This window comes from Thalassophryne amazonica, chromosome 9 (genome assembly GCF_902500255.1).
Source record: "Thalassophryne amazonica chromosome 9, fThaAma1.1, whole genome shotgun sequence".
In the NCBI taxonomy this organism is placed as follows: Eukaryota; Metazoa; Chordata; class Actinopteri; order Batrachoidiformes; family Batrachoididae; genus Thalassophryne; species Thalassophryne amazonica.
Window position 1 is genome coordinate 30,356,197 of NC_047111.1, and position 18,942 is coordinate 30,375,138.

At 40.4% G+C, this 18,942-nt stretch overlaps 1 protein-coding gene across 1 annotated transcript in view; it reads left to right on the top strand.

Moving 5' to 3' along the window:
* The window catches only part of nop16 (NOP16 nucleolar protein homolog (yeast)), a 37,777-nt gene extending 19,305 nt beyond the window's left edge, over positions 1 to 18,472 (top strand). Inside the window, exons 4-7 of the mRNA XM_034177855.1 lie at positions 6,685 to 6,793; positions 12,802 to 12,868; positions 17,525 to 17,631; positions 18,327 to 18,472. Coding sequence (XP_034033746.1) covers positions 6,685 to 6,793; positions 12,802 to 12,868; positions 17,525 to 17,631; positions 18,327 to 18,455 — 412 coding nt within the window. The 3' untranslated portion in view covers positions 18,456 to 18,472. The remainder of the gene's footprint in view (positions 1 to 6,684; positions 6,794 to 12,801; positions 12,869 to 17,524; positions 17,632 to 18,326) is intronic.
* Positions 18,473 to 18,942: the final 470 nt, after the last annotated feature.

The window sequence follows — 18,942 nt, forward strand, 5'->3', positions numbered from 1 at the left end:
CGATTTTAACATCAATCAATCAATCAATTTTTTTTATATAGCGCCAAATCACAACAAACAGTTGCCCCAAGGCGCTTTATATTGTAAGGCAAGGCCATACAATAATTATGTAAAACCCCAACGGTCAAAACGACCCCCTGTGAGCAAGCACTTGGCTACAGTGGGAAGGAAAAACTCCCTTTTAACAGGAAGAAACCTCCAGCAGAACCAGGCTCAGGGAGGGGCAGTCTTCTGCTGGGACTGGTTGGGGCTGAGGGAGAGAACCAGGAAAAAGACATGCTGTGGAGGGGAGCAGAGATCGATCACTAATGATTAAATGCAGAGTGGTGCATACAGAGCAAAAAGAGAAAGAAACAGTGCATCATGGGAACCCCCCAGCAGTCTACGTCTATAGCAGCATAACTAAGGGATGGTTCAGGGTCACCTGATCCAGCCCTAACTATAAGCTTTAGCAAAAAGGAAAGTTTTAAGCCTAATCTTAAAAGTAGAGAGGGTGTCTGTCTCCCTGATCTGAATTGGGAGCTGGTTCCACAGGAGAGGAGCCTGAAAGCTGAAGGCTCTGCCTCCCATTCTACTCTTACAAACCCTAGGAACTACAAGTAAGCCTGCAGTCTGAGAGCGAAGCGCTCTTTTGGGGTGATATGGTACTACGAGGTCCCTAAGATAAGATGGGACCTGATTATTCAAAACCTTATAAGTAAGAAGAAGAATTTTAAATTCTATTCTAGAATTAACAGGAAGCCAATGAAGAGAGGCCAATATGGGTGAGATATGCTCTCTCCTTCTAGTCCCCGTCAGTACTCTAGCTGCAGCATTTTGAATTAACTGAAGGCTTTTTAGGGAACTTTTAGGACAACCTGATAATAATGAATTACAATAGTCCAGCCTAGAGGAAATAAATGCATGAATTAGTTTTTCAGCATCACTCTGAGACAAGACCTTTCTGATTTTAGAGATATTGCGTAAATGCAAAAAAGCAGTCCTACATATTTGTTTAATATGCGCTTTGAATGACATATCCTGATCAAAAATGACTCCAAGATTTCTCACAGTATTACTAGAGGTCAGGGTAATGCCATCCACAGTAAGGATCTGGTTAGACACCATGTTTCTAAGATTTGTGGGGCCAAGTACAATAACTTCAGTTTTATCTGAGTTTAAAAGCAGGAAATTAGAGGTCATCCATGTCTTTATGTCTGTAAGACAATCCTGCAGTTTAGCTAATTGGTGTGTGTCCTCTGGCTTCATGGATAGATAAAGCTGGGTATCATCTGCGTAAAAATGAAAATTTAAGCAATACCGTCTAATAATACTGCCTAAGGGAAGCATGTATAAAGTGAATAAAATTGGTCCTAGCACAGAACCTTGTGGAACTCCATAATTAACTTTAGTCTGTGAAGAAGATTCCCCATTTACATGAACAAATTGTAATCTATTAGACAAATATGATTCAAACCACCGCAGCGCAGTGCCTTTAATACCTATGGCATGCTCTAATCTCTGTAATAAAATTTTATGGTCAACAGTATCAAAAGCAGCACTGAGGTCTAACAGAACAAGCACAGAGATGAGTCCACTGTCCGAGGCCATAAGAAGATCATTTGTAACCTTCACTAATGCTGTTTCTGTACTATGATGAATTCTAAAACCTGACTGAAACTCTTCAAATAGACCATTCCTCTGCAGATGATCAGTTAGCTGTTTTACAACTACCCTTTCAAGAATTTTTGAGAGAAAAGGAAGGTTGGAGATTGGCCTATAATTAGCTAAGATAGCTGGGTCAAGTGATGGCTTTTTAAGTAATGGTTTAATTACTGCCACCTTAAAAGCCTGTGGTACATAGCCAACTAACAAAGATAGATTGATCATATTTAAGATCGAAGCATTAATAATGGTAAGGCTTCCTTGAGCAGCCTGGTAGGAATGGGGTCTAATAAACATGTTGATGGTTTGGATGAAGTAACTAATGAAAATAACTCAGACAGAACAATCGGAGAGAAAGAGTCTAACCAAATACAGGCATCACTGAAAGCAGCCAAAGATAACGATACGTCTTTGGGATGGTTATGAGTAATTTTTTCTCTAATAGTTAAAATTTTGTTAGCAAAGAAAGTCATGAAGTCATTACTAGTTAAAGTTAATGGAATACTCAGCTCAATAGAGCTCTGACTCTTTGTCAGCCTGGCTACAGTGCTGAAAAGAAACCTGGGGTTGTTCTTATTTTCTTCAATTAGTGATGAGTAGAAAGATGTCCTAGCTTTACGGAGGGCTTTTTTATAGAGCAACAGACTCTTTATCCAGGCTAAGTGAAGATCTTCTAAATTAGTGAGACGCCATTTCCTCTCCAACTTACGGGTTATCTGCTTTAAGCTACGAGTTTGTGAGTTATACCACGGAGTCAGGCACTTCTGATTTAAAGCTCTCTTTTTTAGAGGAGCTACAGCATCCAAAGTTGTCTTCAATGAGGATGTAAAACTATTGACGAGATAGTTTAGGTAGCTACTCTGCACTGTGTTGGTATATGGCATTAGAGAACATAAAGAAGGAATCATATCCTTAAACCTAGTTACAGCGCTTTCTGAAAGACTTCTAGTGTAATGAAAGTTATTCCCCACTGCTGGGTAGTCCATCAGAGTAAATGTAAATGTTATTAAGAAATGATCAGACAGAAGGGAGTTTTCAGGGAATACTGTTAAGTCTTCTATTTCCATACCATAAGTCAGAACAAGATCTAAGATATGATTAAAGTGGTGGGTGGACTCATTTACTTTTTGAGCAAAGCCAATAGAGTCTAATAATAGATTAAATGCAGTGTTGAGGCTGTCATTCTCAGCATCTGTGTGGATGTTAAAATCGCCCACTATAATTATCTTATCTGAGCTAAGCACTAAGTCAGACAAAAGGTCTGAAAATTCACAGAGAAACTCACAGTAAGGTGTCATTACTGCCGACGTGAATTACAATCTTACCAAATTTATGCTTAGCCTTAGCCAGCAGTTTCAAATTTCCTTCAATGTCGCCTGCTCTGGCCCCCGGAAGACAATTGACTATGGTTGCTGGTGTCGCTAACTTCACATTTCGCAAAACAGAGTCGCCAATAACCAGAGTTTGATCCTCAGCGGGTGTGTCGTCGAGTGGGGAAAAACGGTTAGAGATGTGAACGGGTTGGCGGTGTACACGGGGCTTCTGTTTAGGGCTACGCTTCCTCCTCACAGTCACCCAGTCAGCCTCCTTTCCCGGCTGCTCGGGATCTGCCAGGGGGTAACTAACGGCGGCTAAGCTACCTTGGTCCGCACTGACTACAGGGGCCTGGCTAGCTGTAGAATTTTCCACAGTGCGGAGCCGAGTCTCCAATTCGCCCAGCCTGGCCTCCAAAGCTACGAATAAGCTACACTTATTACAAGTACCGTTACTGCTAAAGGAGGCCGAGGAATAACTAAACATTTCACACCCAGAGCAGAAAAGTGCGGGAGAGACAGGAGAAGCCGCCATGCTAAATCGGCTAAGAGCTAGTAGCTACGCTAAGCTAGCGGATTCCTAAAAACACGCAAAGTGAATAATGTGTAAATAATTTAGAGGTGATTCAGCAGAAGGAGTGCTTTAGTTAAGGCACGTAAAGATTACACTGGGAAACAAATCGTAATCTAGATAACTAGATCAATCTAACTGCGCAGATTAAACAGCTAACAGATACAGAAAAACACCGCTGTGCTCCGGAACAGGAAGTGATACAATACCGCAGTGAGAGCCAACCACCAGTAGAGGCAAGCAAGGATTCTCAGCATCCACACAGATGCTGAGAATGACAGCCTCAACACTGCATTTAATCTATTATTAGACTCTATTGGCTTTGCTCAAAATGTAAATGAGTCCACCCACCACTTTAATCATATCTTAGATCTTGTTCTGACTTATGGTATGGAAATAGAAGACTTAACAGTATTCCCTGAAAATTCCCTTCTGTCTGATCATTTCTTAATAACATTTACATTTACTCTGATGGACTACCCAGCAGTGGGGAATAAGTTTCATTACACTAGAAGTCTTTCAGAAAGCGCTGTAACTAGGTTTAAGGATATGATTCCTTCTTTATGTTCTCTAATGCCATATACCAACACAGTGCAGAGTAGCTACCTAAACTCTGTAAGTGAGATAGAGTATCTCGTCAGTAGTTTTACATCCTCATTGAAGACAACTTTGGATGCTGTAGCTCCTCTGAAAAAGAGAGCTTTAAATCAGAAGTGCCTGACTCCGTGGTATAACTCACAAACTCGTAGCTTAAAGCAGATAACCCGTAAGTTGGAGAGGAAATGGCATCTCACTAATTTAGAAGATCTTCACTTAGCCTGGAAAAAGAGTCTGTTGCTCTATAAAAAAGCCCTCCGTAAAGCTAGGACATCTTTCTACTCATCACTAATTGAAGAAAATAAGAACAACCCCAGGTTTCTTTTCAGCACTGTAGCCAGGCTGACAAAGAGTCAGAGCTCTATTGAGCTGAGTATTCCATTAACTTTAACTAGTAATGACTTCATGACTTTCTTTGCTAACAAAATTTTAACTATTAGAGAAAAATTACTCATAACCATCCCAAAGACGTATCGTTATCTTTGGCTGCTTTCAGTGATGCCGGTATTTGGTTAGACTCTTTCTCTCCGATTGTCCTGTGTCTGAGTTATTTTCATTAGTTACTTCATCCAAACCATCAACATGTTTATTAGACCCCATTCCTACCAGGCTGCTCAAGGAAGCCCTACCATTATTTAATGCTTCGATCTTAAATATGATCAATCTATCTTTATTAGTTGGCTATGTACCACAGGCTTTTAAGGTGGCAGTAATTAAACCATTACTTAAAAAGCCATCACTTGACCCAGCTATCTTAGCTAATTATAGGCCAATCTCCAACCTTCCTTTTCTCTCAAAAATTCTTGAAAGGGTAGTTGTAAAACAGCTAACTGATCATCTGCAGAGGTATGGTCTATTTGAAGAGTTTCAGTCAGGTTTTAGAATTCATCATAGTACAGAAACAGCATTAGTGAAGGTTGCAAATGATCTTCTTATGGCCTCGGACAGTGGACTCATCTCTGTGCTTGTTCTGTTAGACCTCAGTGCTGGTTTTGATATTGTTGACCATAAAATTTTATTACAGAGATTAGAGCATGCCATAGGTATTAAAGGCACTGCGCTGCGGTGGTTTGAATCATATTTGTCTAATAGATTACAATTTGTTCATGTAAATGGGGAATCTTCTTCACAGACTAAAGTTAATTATGGAGTTCCACAGGGTTCTGTGCTAGGACCAATTTTTTTTTTCACTTTATACATGCTTCCCTTAGGCAGTATTATTAGACGGTATTGCTTAAATTTTCATTGTTACGCAGATGATACCCAGCTTTATCTATCCATGAAGCCAGAGGACACACACCAATTAGCTAAACTGCAGGATTGTCTTACAGACATAAAGACATGGATGACCTCTAATTTCCTGCTTTTAAACTCAGATAAAACTGAAGTTATTGTACTTGGCCCCACAAATCTTAGAAACATGGTGTCTAACCAGATCCTTACTCTGGATGGCATTACCCTGACCTCTAGTAATACTGTGAGAAATCTTGGAGTCATTTTTGATCAGGATATGTCATTCAAAGCGCATATTAAACAAATATGTAGGACTGCTTTTTTGCATTTACGCAATATCTCTAAAATCAGAAAGGTCTTGTCTCAGAGTGATGCTGAAAAACTAATTCATGCATTTATTTACTCTAGGCTGGACTATTGTAATTCATTATTATCAGGTTGTCCTAAAAGTTCCCTAAAAAGCCTTCAGTTAATTCAAAATGCTGCAGCTAGAGTACTAACGGGGACTAGAAGTAGAGAGCATATCTCACCCATATTGGCCTCTCTTCATTGGCTTCCTGTTAATTCTAGAATAGAATTTAAAATTCTTCTTCTTACTTATAAGGTTTTGAATAATCAGGTCCCATCTTATCTTAGGGACCTCATAGTACCATATCACCCCAATAGAGCGCTTCGCTCTCAGACTGCAGGCTTACTTGTAGTTCCTAGGGTTTGTAAGAGTAGAATGGGAGGCAGAGCCTTCAGCTTTCAGGCTCCTCTCCTTTGGAACCAGCTCCCAATTCAGATCAGGGAGACATACACCCTCTCTACTTTTAAGATTAGGCTTAAAACTTTCCTTTTTGCTAAAGCTTATAGTTAGGGCTGGATCAGGTGACCCTGAACCATCCCTTAGTTATGCTGCTATAGACGTAGACTGCTGGGGGATTCCCATGATGCACTGTTTCTTTCTCTTTTTGCTCTGTATGCACCACTCTGCATTTAATCATTAGTGATCGATCTCTGCTCCCCTCCACAGCATGTCTTTTTCCTGGTTCTCTCCCTCAGCCCCAACCAGTCCCAGCAGAAGACTGCCCCTCCCTGAGCCTGGTTCTGCTGGAGGTTTCTTCCTGTTAAAAGGGAGTTTTTCCTTCCCACTGTTATCAAGTGCTTGCTCACAGGGGGTCGTTTTGACCGTTGGGGTTTTACATAATTATTGTATGGCCTTGCCTTACAATATAAAGCGCCTTGGGGCAACTGTTTGTTGTGATTTGGCGCTATATAAAAAAAAAAATTGAAATTGAATTGAATTGAAGTGTCTGTTGTTATTTTGACTTGCGTATTTCTCAGTCAACAGATCCGCAATGCGTGGAATGACAAGAGCTCTGTTGCCAAAAACATGCAGGACATGGGCCTAAGTTTTGATCCAAACCGAACCATACCTGTGAAGAAACAGGCGGTGAGTATCTGTTTTTAGCTGTCATTATTAACTCTGTAGTACAGATGGCCCTGTCCAGCCACAAAGATTGGTATGAGGCCCGATCGAGGCAGTTTTTGAATGATTGGTATCAGGTTTTTTAACAAGAGGGTTTCAGCGATCAGTCTGCATTCTACCATTAGTTGATTTCATAAGCGCTGCGCCGACGGTGCTGCAGCCACAACTGTATTCAATACTTGCTGGTTGCTTACCAGTTGTGTTTTGACATCTTTCAGAAGCATTTCAAAAACATAGCTACACTTTGCTTCACTTCAGATATGCACAGTCTAGTTTTTGACAGTTGCCATATCGGGTAAATGTCTGGCCATCATAACATTTAGTGCTTTCTGCCTGAATACACAGGTTTTTCTTATCATCCTGTCTGTGCTTTCATGCAGACTGGGAATATGTAATTGACAAACCCTGTGACATCACCCATAGATTATTCTGAAGATCAGGGTCGTTTTTGATTTTTGGATGTTGCCATCTTGGCTATGCCTGACTCCACCCAAAAGTTAGCAACCATCCAGTTTTTTATGACATTAATGCAGGTTTGAAGAACAGAAACCCTAGAAACATTTTGTTGAGTAAAGAAGATGTACAGCTGTATGTCATCTGCATAACAATGACATGAGACATCATGAAAAGAACTCAAAATGTCCAAGTGGGAGCAAGTACAATGCAAATAGAATAGTTCCCAGAATGGAACCTTGGGGCACACCACGGGACAAAATGGCAGAAAAGGATGTATATTTAGCTCCAGCAACTGAGAAACTCCTGTTAGAGAAATAGGATAATTCCTCAATTTGTGAAGTGTAGCCCTACCAGGAGCTAATCCAGACAACACAGCTCAGAGGATCACTGGAGCACACAACCCCCACCACCACCACGATATGGTTGTGATTCAGGGAGGGGAGTGATGTGGGTTCTGTCCTGATCACGGAAAAATGGATCAGCTCTTTACCCTCGCAAGGATAATAGAAGGGTTTTAGGAGTACGACCAGTGACGAAAGTTTCCCAGACAGCTGGGTTTTACTTACATGTGAACATTTCTGGGTTATGTTTGATACCATACGTCAGAATCCATTTTGTTCCACACCCAAACAGTTGTTGGTGGTAATGCACCGTGTTGGTTTGCAAGCCGCCAATAAACTCGAAAGAAGAAGGCGGGTTATTTTTGTTTTGCTGGCCGTGTGTTTTTTGTTGTTGTTGTTGTTGTTGTAGAATACTTCCGGCATTATGTACATTTCTCAATCAGAAAGTCAGAACTCATCAATGCATAAAGGGGGTGGATCGTGCATGGCTCTACGTGTAATGAAAGACACCCAAACATGCCCGTCTATGAAGTCCGAACCACCTAACCTGGGTTCGGGTGTTTATTAAATCATATTTTTGGGGCCTGTGCAGTGGTTCTCCTAATAGTTTACTTTGTTGTGGACATTAAAAGTTATAAGCCATGTATTTTTTCCAGTAATCATACATTAAGTGGAGCAGGTGAAGCTACTGACAGCTGCTGAAAAGTGCTAACGCTGTTAGCATACAACATTAAATCTAAGGAGTTTCACTCAGTGTGTCTACTGCAACAGAGGCATCTGATCTTTTACATTTGTGCTCTACGAGTGCAGTGCTCTAGTTTGGAGTATTTTGTGCAGTGAAACCGAGAATGAAGGATTAGTGTTACGTGCCGCCGCATGTCCACACAGTAGGCAATGAGAGACGTCGGTACAGATTTTACCGTGAACTGTGCGCCGTGCTGAAACTACAAAACAAATTGAAACGTTCTGCTGCCTGAGACGATTTAAAGTTCATCAGAAAATGGGGCTGGTTCAAGCAACAGGACCAGAACAAAGACCCGACTTTTTTTTTTTTTTAAGTTATTGTTCATACAGAAAAGCTAGCACACCGATAAGTCTTTGATCACATGTTTCAAAATCTGTCTGAGAAGAATAATTTACTTAAAATTGTCTCCATGCAAACTCTAGCCTGCTAAATCTGCATTTTATGGTTCTTCTGGACACAGACTTTCTTGAGTTTTGGGGTGAAAAAAATCAGAAACATAATGGCAGATTTCACAATTTTGAAAAGAGGGGGATGGCCTGTCTTGTGGTGAAGGCATGTAGAACAAGTTTACATGGCAGTGGTTAGAGGAAAAAGAAAAGAATGGTGATTTATTTGTTTTTCCTTTTTCCTATGTTAGGAAAACAAACGGGGAGGTAAGAAAACATTTTTATTTGATTATCACTTGCATTATGCTTAATTCAACAAATGTTGGTGTTAATGTATTTTTTATAATATTTAAGTCAGGGTCTAGCCCAGGGTTGGCCAAGTTCGGTCCTCGAGAGTCACCTTCCTGACACTCTTAGTTGTCTCCCTGCTCCAACACACCTGAATCCAATGAAAGGCTCATTCTTTCATTGGATTCAGGTGTGTTGGAGCAGGGAGACAACTAAGTGTGTCAGGAAGGTGGCTCTTGAGGGCCGAACTTGGCCACCCCTGGTCTCGCCAGATAAGCAATGATTTTTCCTAGAGCCCTCACCTCTTTTTTTTTTTTTTTAAACATGAAGTGAAAATGTGAATAAATTAGCTCAGTATCTTTCAATATAAGCAATATTTGTATTTTAAAAAGAAATGGCCAAAGGAAGATGACCGCAGGCAGGAACTGGGATTGTTCCAGGGAAACAACTGTAAACCCAAACATCTGTACATAAGATGGCTAAGATTTTGAAAAGAGAGATTATCAATAGCTGCAAAGCTCCTGCCAAAGCTTGGAAAACCCAGAAGGGAGTGAAGGTTTAACAAGTTGATGCATTAATGTGCTATAAATACTTCTGTTGTTCAATTTGAATTACAGACAGGTAGCACCATACAAGTTGTGTGAAAAGACGGGGGTTGAAAAATTGACCTGACCCAACAAAAACTTTTTTAGATTTTTTTTGGTGGGTAAATAGACCTGAAAATGCATCTGAGATTTAAAATTTTTCTGGGGGAGAACCCCCAGACCCCCTGCCAGGGACTTCAGGTCTTCAGCCCTTGCCAATTATTATTATTATTATTTTATTTTATTTTTTTTTAACACTGATGACCCCCCTGGCTACATGTGTTTTGTGGACTTGGAAAAGGCATGCTACCCTTGAGATGTCCTGTGGGTGGTATTACGGGAGTATGAGGCCCCAGAACCTCTGTAATACACGATCTAGGAGCTGTGTCCGCATTCTCTGCATTACATCGGGCGTGTTCCCAATGGGTTGGACTCCACCTGTGCTGCCACTTGTCATCAGTCCTGTTCATGATGTTCATGGACCAGAGGGTGTCCAGTTTGGTGACATCAGAGTTGCATCTTTTCTTCTTGCAGATGATGTGGTTCTGTTGGCTTAATCAGACAGCAACCTTTGATGTGGACTGAGCAGGTTTGAAGGAACTGGGATGAGAATCAGCACCCTCGAATCTGAGAGCATCATCCTTTGTCGGAAAAGCTTTTATTATCTCCTCTGGGTCTGGGGAGGGTTACTGACTCAGGTGGAGGAGTTTAAGTATCTCTGGGTGTTGTTCAGGAGTGGGGGTAAGTTGAAGCATAAATTTGATAGACTGATTGGGGCGGCATCTAATGTTTTCTGGACACTGTAATAGACTGTAAAAATGTTGAATATGTGCACTGATAATTTGGGGGGGACTGAGTGTGCTTATTAGTGAAGGAAATAATTGTTGGCATTATTAACCAGTGGAGGTACTTTCTACTTTATTCCTTAAATTATGTTAAGCCTGATTGGTTGAATAAAATTATTCAGCAGATACTGGTCATCCATTTTATTTTCATTTCGTACATCTTGTGGCTAGTGCACTAAAGCACTAACCACGAGATGTAGCTTCTACAAACCGCATGTGGTTAAAGGCCAGTCGTGCTTTTAGGAGGTTACGGAGCAGGAAGTTCCTGGAAAATTGATTAATTTTATATATTCTTTGCGGCATGAGCTGCCCGTGACTCTTCATTCAGTCATTCATTTATTTTCTATACCCGCTTACTCCAATTAAGGGTCACAGAGGAGGCTGGAGCTGATCCCAGCAGTCATAACACGTGAGGCGGGACACACCCTGGACAAGATGCCAATCTACAGTGGGGAAAATAAGTATTTGAACACCTTGCGATTTTGCAAGTTCTCCCACTTAGAAATCATGGAGGGGTCTGAAATTTTCATCTGGTGTATGTCCACTGTGAGAGACATAATCTAAAAAAAAAAAAAATCCGGAAGTCACAATGTATAATTTTTTTTAAATAATTAATTTGTATGTTACTGCTGCAAATAAGTATTTGAACACCTGTGAAAATCAATGTTAATATTTGGTACAGTAGCCTTTGTTTTGCAATTACAGAGGTCAAACGTTTCCTGTAGTTCTTGACCAAGTTTTCACACACTGCAGCAGGGATTTTGGTCCACTCCTCCATACATATCTTCTCCAGATCTTTCGGGTTTGGAGTTTCAGCTCCCTCCAAAGATTTTCTATTGAATTGAGGTCTGGCGACTGGCCAGGCCACTCCAGGACCTTGAAATGCCTCTTACAGAGCCCCTCCTTAGTTGCCCTGGCTGTGTGTTTGGGGTCTTTGTCATGCCAGAAGACCCAGCCATGACCCATCTTCAATGCTCTTACTGAGGGAAGGAGGTTGTTTACCAAAATCTTGCAATATATGACCCCATCCATCCTCCCTTCAATACGGTGCAGTTGTCCTGTCCCCTTTGCAGAAGAGCATCCCCACAGTATGATGTTTCCACCCCCATGCTTCACGGTTGGGATGATTTTCTTGGGGTTGTTCTCATCCTCTAAACATCGTAAGTGGAGCTGATTCCAAAAAGCTCTATTCTGGTCTCATCTGACCACATGACCTTCTCCCATGCCTCCTCTGGATCATCCAGATGGTCACTGGTGAACTTCAAACGGGCCTGGACATGTGCTGGCTTGAGCAGGGGGACCTTGCTGCCCTGCAGGATTTTAAACCATGACAGCATCATGTGTTACTAATGTAATCTTTGTGACTGTGGTCCCAGCTCTCTTCAGGTCATTGACCAGGTCCTCCTGTGTAGTTCTGAGCTTTCTCAGAATCATCCTTACCCCACAAAGTGAGATCTTACATGGAATCCCAGACCGAGGTAGATTGACAGTCATCTTGTGTTTCTTCCACTTTCTAATAAATAATCATAACAGTTGTTGTCTTCTACCAAGCTGCTTGCCTGTTGTCCTGTAGTCCATCCTAGCCTTGTGCAGGTCTACAGTTTTGTCCCTGGTGTCCTTAGACAGCTCTTTGGTCTTGGCTATGGTGGACAGGTTGGAGTGTGATTGATTGTGTAAACAGGTGTCTTTTATACAGGTAACAAGTTCAAACAGGTGCAATTCATACAGGTAAAGAGTGCAGAATAAGAGGGCTTCTTAAAGAAAAATTAACAGGTCTGTGTGAGCCAGAATTCTTGCTGGTTGGTAGGTGTTCAGATACTTATTTGCAGCAGTAACATACAAATAAATGATTAAAAAAAAATCATACATTGTGATTTCCAGATTTTTTTTTTTTTTTTTAGATTATGTCTCTCACAGTGGACATGCACCTAAGATGCAAATTTCAGATGCCTCCATGATTTCTAAGTGGGAGAACTTGCAAAACGGCAGGGTGTTCAAATACTTTTTTTCTTCACTGTATCACATGGCGCTGAGACTCACACTGAAGTGATACATACAGACAGGGTTTGAATAAATAAATAAAATAAAGGCCGTTCGTGGCCCTTCTCCCTATCATGTGAAGTTGTGTCTGGAAGTGCATCTGGTATAAAGCTTATGCCACATCAACATACAGGTCCATATCAGATCCACTGTCGTGAAGCAGAGGAAAAAAGGAAGAAGCCAGAACACGTTCCTTCCATGTCACTCATATGTTCTGTTTGACTTGTAAATTGTAAATGAACGACTATTTTTTTTTTTAATGTTTGAACATGTGTTGTCTCGTTTAGATCATCGGTGCAGCAACACATACGACGGCTTCAGAAAACATTGTGACCAAGCCCTACGTTCTCAGGCGTAAGTTTAACTTTCAACACTCGTGTGTGTGTGTGTGTGTGTGTGTGTGTGTGTGTGTGTGTGTGTGTGTGTAGTGGCTGACCTCATGATTTGGGGGCACAGTCATGATGCTGCTCCACCCCACCCCCCAATTATTTTATTATTAGTTTATTCTGTTTAGGGCTTTGATTCTTATACTATAAGTAGTCATTATAATAATTATTGTTAGTGACAAAGATGTGATTTTTTTTTTCCTGATATACTGTATTAGTTGCACCAGAGAATATTGTGATTTAATTATTAATTAGAATTACTGCAGTGCTCTATAGAAATAAATGTCACTGTTGTCATCATAAAACCTACTGCTTATTCTTAAAATAAATAGTGTTTATTTCCTACAGTCATGTTTTAGTGTGGGTTAAGGGCTGACTGCTAATATAGCAACTTATTTTTGAATTTATAGACAATTTATGGATGGTGGACAATTCCATTGACAAATCATGCAAAACAAAATAATCCTAGTGATTATTTATTTATTTAGCACTTTTTTTTTTTTTTGGTTTATTTTATCATGCTTTTAAATAGAAAGACTAACACCATGTTAATCAGAATTTTCTAATAACTACATGGGGATCATTCATTTATTTTCTATACCCACTTATTCAATTTAATGGTCACAGGGAAGCTGGATCCTATCCTAGCGGTCATAGGGTGAGAGGCGGGGCACACCCTGGACAGGATGCCACTCTATCGCAGAAAGGAACAATAACTCCCTTTTTGGCATGGAGTCTGTAGTAGTTGTCATAATCATCATCATTATCCATTTATTGCAGTGTCTCAAAAACTGTCTAACTTTTTTCTAATGTGGCAAGGGCATAGTATGAGTCATTGGCACATTGTTCCCATCTAAAAGTCTTATTCATAGATACATTTTTTTTGGAAATGGCAGTCATTTAAGGCAATTTTCTAAAAAACTGTATTTTTTTTTCTAATTTGACATGGGTGTAATATGGGTCATTGGCATATTTCAAGTCAAAAAATTATAGTCATAAGCCACTTTTCCACTACAAAGCTCCAGCACTACTCGGCTCTACTCTACTCGGTTTGGTTCCAAGCGCGAGCTTTTCTACTGCAAGTACCTCTTCAAGGTGGGCGGGGTCAGCAGAGCAAACTGCAGTGACGTCGTTTTATACGCGACACAAACATAAACAATGGCGAACTCCGTGTGTTTACTGCTGTGAGTTTTTAAGAGAAAGTTATTGGCGGCGAGACAAAACACGCTTGAGACGTACAGAAGACTTTGGGAATTCATATGAAGATGAAGACGAGAAGATACAAGCTGCTAGAGATGAAGAAGCAAAGCATGACGGTAAGCTAATCGTTAGCTTCCTAAGGTCGTAAATAACTGCAGGCTCTCGCTATTAACTATTAAAATTGTGGCTGTCAAAATAAAGCGTTAATTTAGATTAATTACAGTACCTATCAGGCCTTCAGTCACACTTTGCTCCATTTTGTTTTGACGTCAGTGACTTGATCTGTGAATAAAGACGCGTTTCTGAGCAATAAACGTTAATGTCAATACTTTTTTTTTTTACCAAAGTAACTTGCTTCGATAACTTATTGTTAAATCTCAAATGTGGGAGTTTGTGCATTTACTGACGTTCACGCACAAAATGTTGATTCGGTTTTAATGACCGTTAATTAACGTCGTCACTGAACTCGAACAGGCTTAAAACACATTAAAAACATTTGTTTTTCATCCAGATTTTAATGTTCAATGGACAAATTTAAAATATGAAATGTAATAAGATAATTATTAAATGAGTCATATTGTGCAGAAAGAATCAGCCTTCAAACTCCCACAATTCTGTTTTATAGACATTTATATCCTGTCATTGTACACATAAATACAATGAAATTTGCCTGCATTTAACCCATCCAAATTACACTTACAGTTCTCCCAATTTAAGACCAATTTACAGCTTAATACCTCCTTGATATGTAACCAAAAAGTGCCCCAAACACACACAGAGCTGTTTTTTTTTTTTTTTTTTAAATATACCTGCAATTAAATTATAGATTAACTAATCACAAACCCTGTAATCACTTACATTATTTTTTTAATAACCTGACAGCACTAATTAAAATATGTATGCTGTATGTGTGTGTTTCAGATGGTTTTCTCAGTCACCGCTGCGGAGGTTCATGCCACGGAATGGGACACCTTTGTCATCATGTTATACACCAGTTATGTTTCACTATGAATTCTGAATAAACTTTTGTACTTTTTGCTAAAATGTCTCCACTTTTGTGTAACATCATTTTGATTTGTAAAAGTTACCAAGGTTTACTGATTTAAAGGCTAACAGTTTAAAAAGCTGTTTAAGCATAATCCAGTAGTAAAATAAGTTTTACATTTAATGGGGTCATAAATGTAAATGTAACAGACAGTAAAACTGGTTGTTCAAATCTCAGTTTAGACATGATTATTCCAGCATCTGTGTAAAGATTCAGCCAGGTGTAGTTGTGCAGTGTCTTCTGGAGCTGCAAAAACCCAAATTAAAAATTCTTAGAAATGAACCAAAATGTTTTTACTGTTGACTCAGAATGAAATGACAAATTATGATACAGTCACATGAGTCAAATTGTTTACTGCAACAAAAAAGAGCAAATACACACACACACAAAAAAAGCAACACACACTACAAAAGTTTCATGTGTCTGTAGTCTGGGTTGGGGGTGCAGGTCACATGCCCCGGTCATGCATCACGTGCACAAGGTCACCCAACATGCCAACATATGCCTGATTAAATGCAGCATCCACCACCGTTGCTTCCTCAAGGATCAGCCGGATGTGTTGATCACACTGAACCCAGTTCAGCTTCAGCCTCAACGTCACTCAAGATGGTGAGATTCTCCTGCTGGAACAGGCTCCCTTTATCTCTTGCCTGGACAATAATGAAGGTAGAAATGGGGAAAGTAAAAAAAAAAAAAAAAACTTCAGTCTCTGTATGATCATTCCCCAGAGTTTATCTTGGTCACTTTGCATAAAAATTATGTTCTTTCAAAATGATCCTCCAACAAATCAGATCATTTGGAGGATCATTTTGAAAGAACATGACTTTTATGCAAAGCAATCAAGATAACTGAAACTTTGGGATTTATGACAATATTTATGGGTTCTGGATTTGTTTTTGTTTTTTTTTGTTTTTTTTTTGGTGGGGGGGGGGGGGTGTCATCCTGTATATATATATCGTATTTGGGAAAGTTAAGGTGATGTGAGACACGTTATTCTTACCTGTGATGACGTGGTGCTGGACGTTGATACAGATGTTGAAGCTGGTGTTCGAACCCTCCTCGCTTATGGAACTGGATTCTTCAACAAAAACACAAAATGGCGACGTGTCAAAAAAAAAAATCACCGTAATGGCACTAAATGAGTCAAATGTACACGTTTGTTGTCTTGCTGACTTGGTGTTTTTCTGTCAGAAGTTAATACTTTAAAGCGGAGCACGGAGTTAGCTAGCTCGCTAGTTAGCAGTCAGCTAGCTCACTGTCCGCGTACATGAGACAACGATGTTACTTTAACACAAGTTTAGACTCACAATCTTAGTTTGTTAAAGTGTGCTTCCCACCACCAATGGGATAAGGAACGTTAAACGGTGCTTTCAAGCAGACTACAGTCACAAAAACACTTACCATCCGTCGCTTCCAACAAAGCCGAGTCGCGGTCATTCTGCCTCCCGTTGCTCGCCGGTTGGTGTCCGTAAATAGCGTTCCTGCAGTCGAACCGTTTCCAGCCCTTGCGGTCCGATCTGCTCCGGTCATTGTGGTCCTTTAATCACTTTTAACTTTTTCAGCTGTTCTCTGAGTTGCTGTAATGTCCAGTGAGCCGAGTGCGGCCTAATTTCGGATCGCTTCATCCACCTCCGTATTCTCTCCTCCGCCACCAAACATAAACGTCCGCAGCTCATCCACAGACCACGGTGTGGTTTTGTGCGAGTAAAAAACAACGGTCGCTGTAACGCCGCTGTGACTATTTAAAAATGGCGGGTTTTGATTTTCCTCTCGGACGGCGCACTCATGACTCGTCCAGTGACGACGTTCTCTGACCAATCAGTGGCCGGCAGCCTGTTGACGTCACAGTATCGGCTCGGCTCGCTTGGAACCGCTCCCGACCAGGTACTAAAAAAAAAGAGCCCGGTACCAGATACTACCCTAATGGAAAAGCAAAAAAAAAAAACAAAAAAAACGAGTAGAGTCGAGCCGAGTAGTGCTACTTTTGTGAAGTGGAAAAGCGCCTATAGATTCGTTCGTTTGGAAATGGTGGACATTTTTATGCCGAAAACAGCCAATTTGGGTATTTGGACCCAATTTTCTCAAAAACTGTCCTGTAAATTTCTTTTAATTTAACAAGGGTGCAATATTGGTCATTGCCCATGTTCCTGTCCCAAAAGTATTTCTGTAGATTTGTTTGTTTGGAAGATTTGTCCGTTTGCCCACTTTGCCTTGGGCATTAATCGATCCAGTAACCCATAGGGCCCTTGGCGCTCTAGTTTTGCGCTGTTTTCTTGTGTGTAGTGGCTGGAGGGAAGTAAATACTGTCATTCTAACTCAGGCGCCTCTGATACCTGTGTTTTTTTGTTTTTTTTTTATAATCCTGTTTGTATGGTACAGAGCTGGAGGAAGAGGCCAGTCGTCCTGTCAAAGACACCAAGACTTTGTCTTCTGACCTGATAGCGTACGTTCAGCACATGATCCGAGAACACAATGACAACTACAAGGTAGGAGCATAAACATGATGTTGATTTAGGGGGCGTGGCAAAAATTGGCTTGGATTCACTGTGATGTGGATGTGGAGGATTTAAAATATGGGGATGGGATTCCCGGTATGCATTCCACATGCCTTATACCGGCGCTTTTGGTAATACAGTGTCCCGGTATAGACCCCTACTACCAGCTTAGTACTTTTCACAGGAATCCAACAAAATATGTACAGCAGAAAGAGGACTGTTATAAGAATTGGTAAACTGTGCTTTGTTCAAAGTGCTGCTAAGTTTTTATTTTTAACTGCAGCTGAAACATTTAGCAGTTATGCAGCATGACGAATACATCATGTTAAATTAATCCACTGGGATTGTTTGTTTTGTTTTTTTTTTACCTAAATTTACTTCCTATGTGCAAAAATCAAAATGGGGCCATCAAAACACTTTCACCCTGAAGTGGTGATTGGCCTGTATGTTAGCGCCGCCATCTGACCACACCTCACATTATTTTTGCCTGACAAATTGCTATTGTTTAGAGGTTGTTTTTTTTTTTTTTTTATCCTTCAATCAGATCTGCTTTCTGAACATCCTTGTTGTAGATTCTTGTCACTGTAGAATATTTCTTTACTTCATGATTCCCAAACATGATTGCCTCCTTTTTTTTTTTCTTTTTAATTAAAAACGTGGTCATGTGCTTGTTTGTCTCCCTGCAGGCAATGGCGAGAGATGAGAAGAACTACTACCAGGACACGCCCAAACAGATCAGCAGGAAGATCAAGGAGTACAAACGCTGCTACCCTGACCAGTATGCAGCCTTCATCAGCTCGCTGGCTGCTAAATAACTCCTCATCCTCTCTGGACCCTTTTCCCTTTCAGAAAAGAAATGTTCTGTTCTGTGAAGGTGTGGACCGGTACTGTAACCACAGGCAAAAATACTGCAGGAGACATACTGTGGAGCTCCTTGGACACACAGCTTCACTGCTGATCTGCACATTCTCTCTTGTTTCAGTCTCTCTTTTGTCCACTCATTGGATATTCACTGTTTTCAAATGTCATGGAAGCAGGTGAGAAAAGTCTTCCCTGATTGGAAGTGTTGTTTTGTTTTTTGTTTTTTTGCTGTTAGCTTGGTAATTAGCCGTGTTAGCCGCCCCATTAGGTGTATCACAGCTCCCTCCAGAGTTCTCCATTCTGTTAATTTCAACACGTCCTTAGCTTGAATTCAGCAAACACTTACAGATGCTGCAACATTTTTCATATTCTGTCACTGTTCAAAACTTTAGAAATTGGGCGGTTTTCTTTTCTTAAACTGTAGGGGTTTTTGTTGTTTTT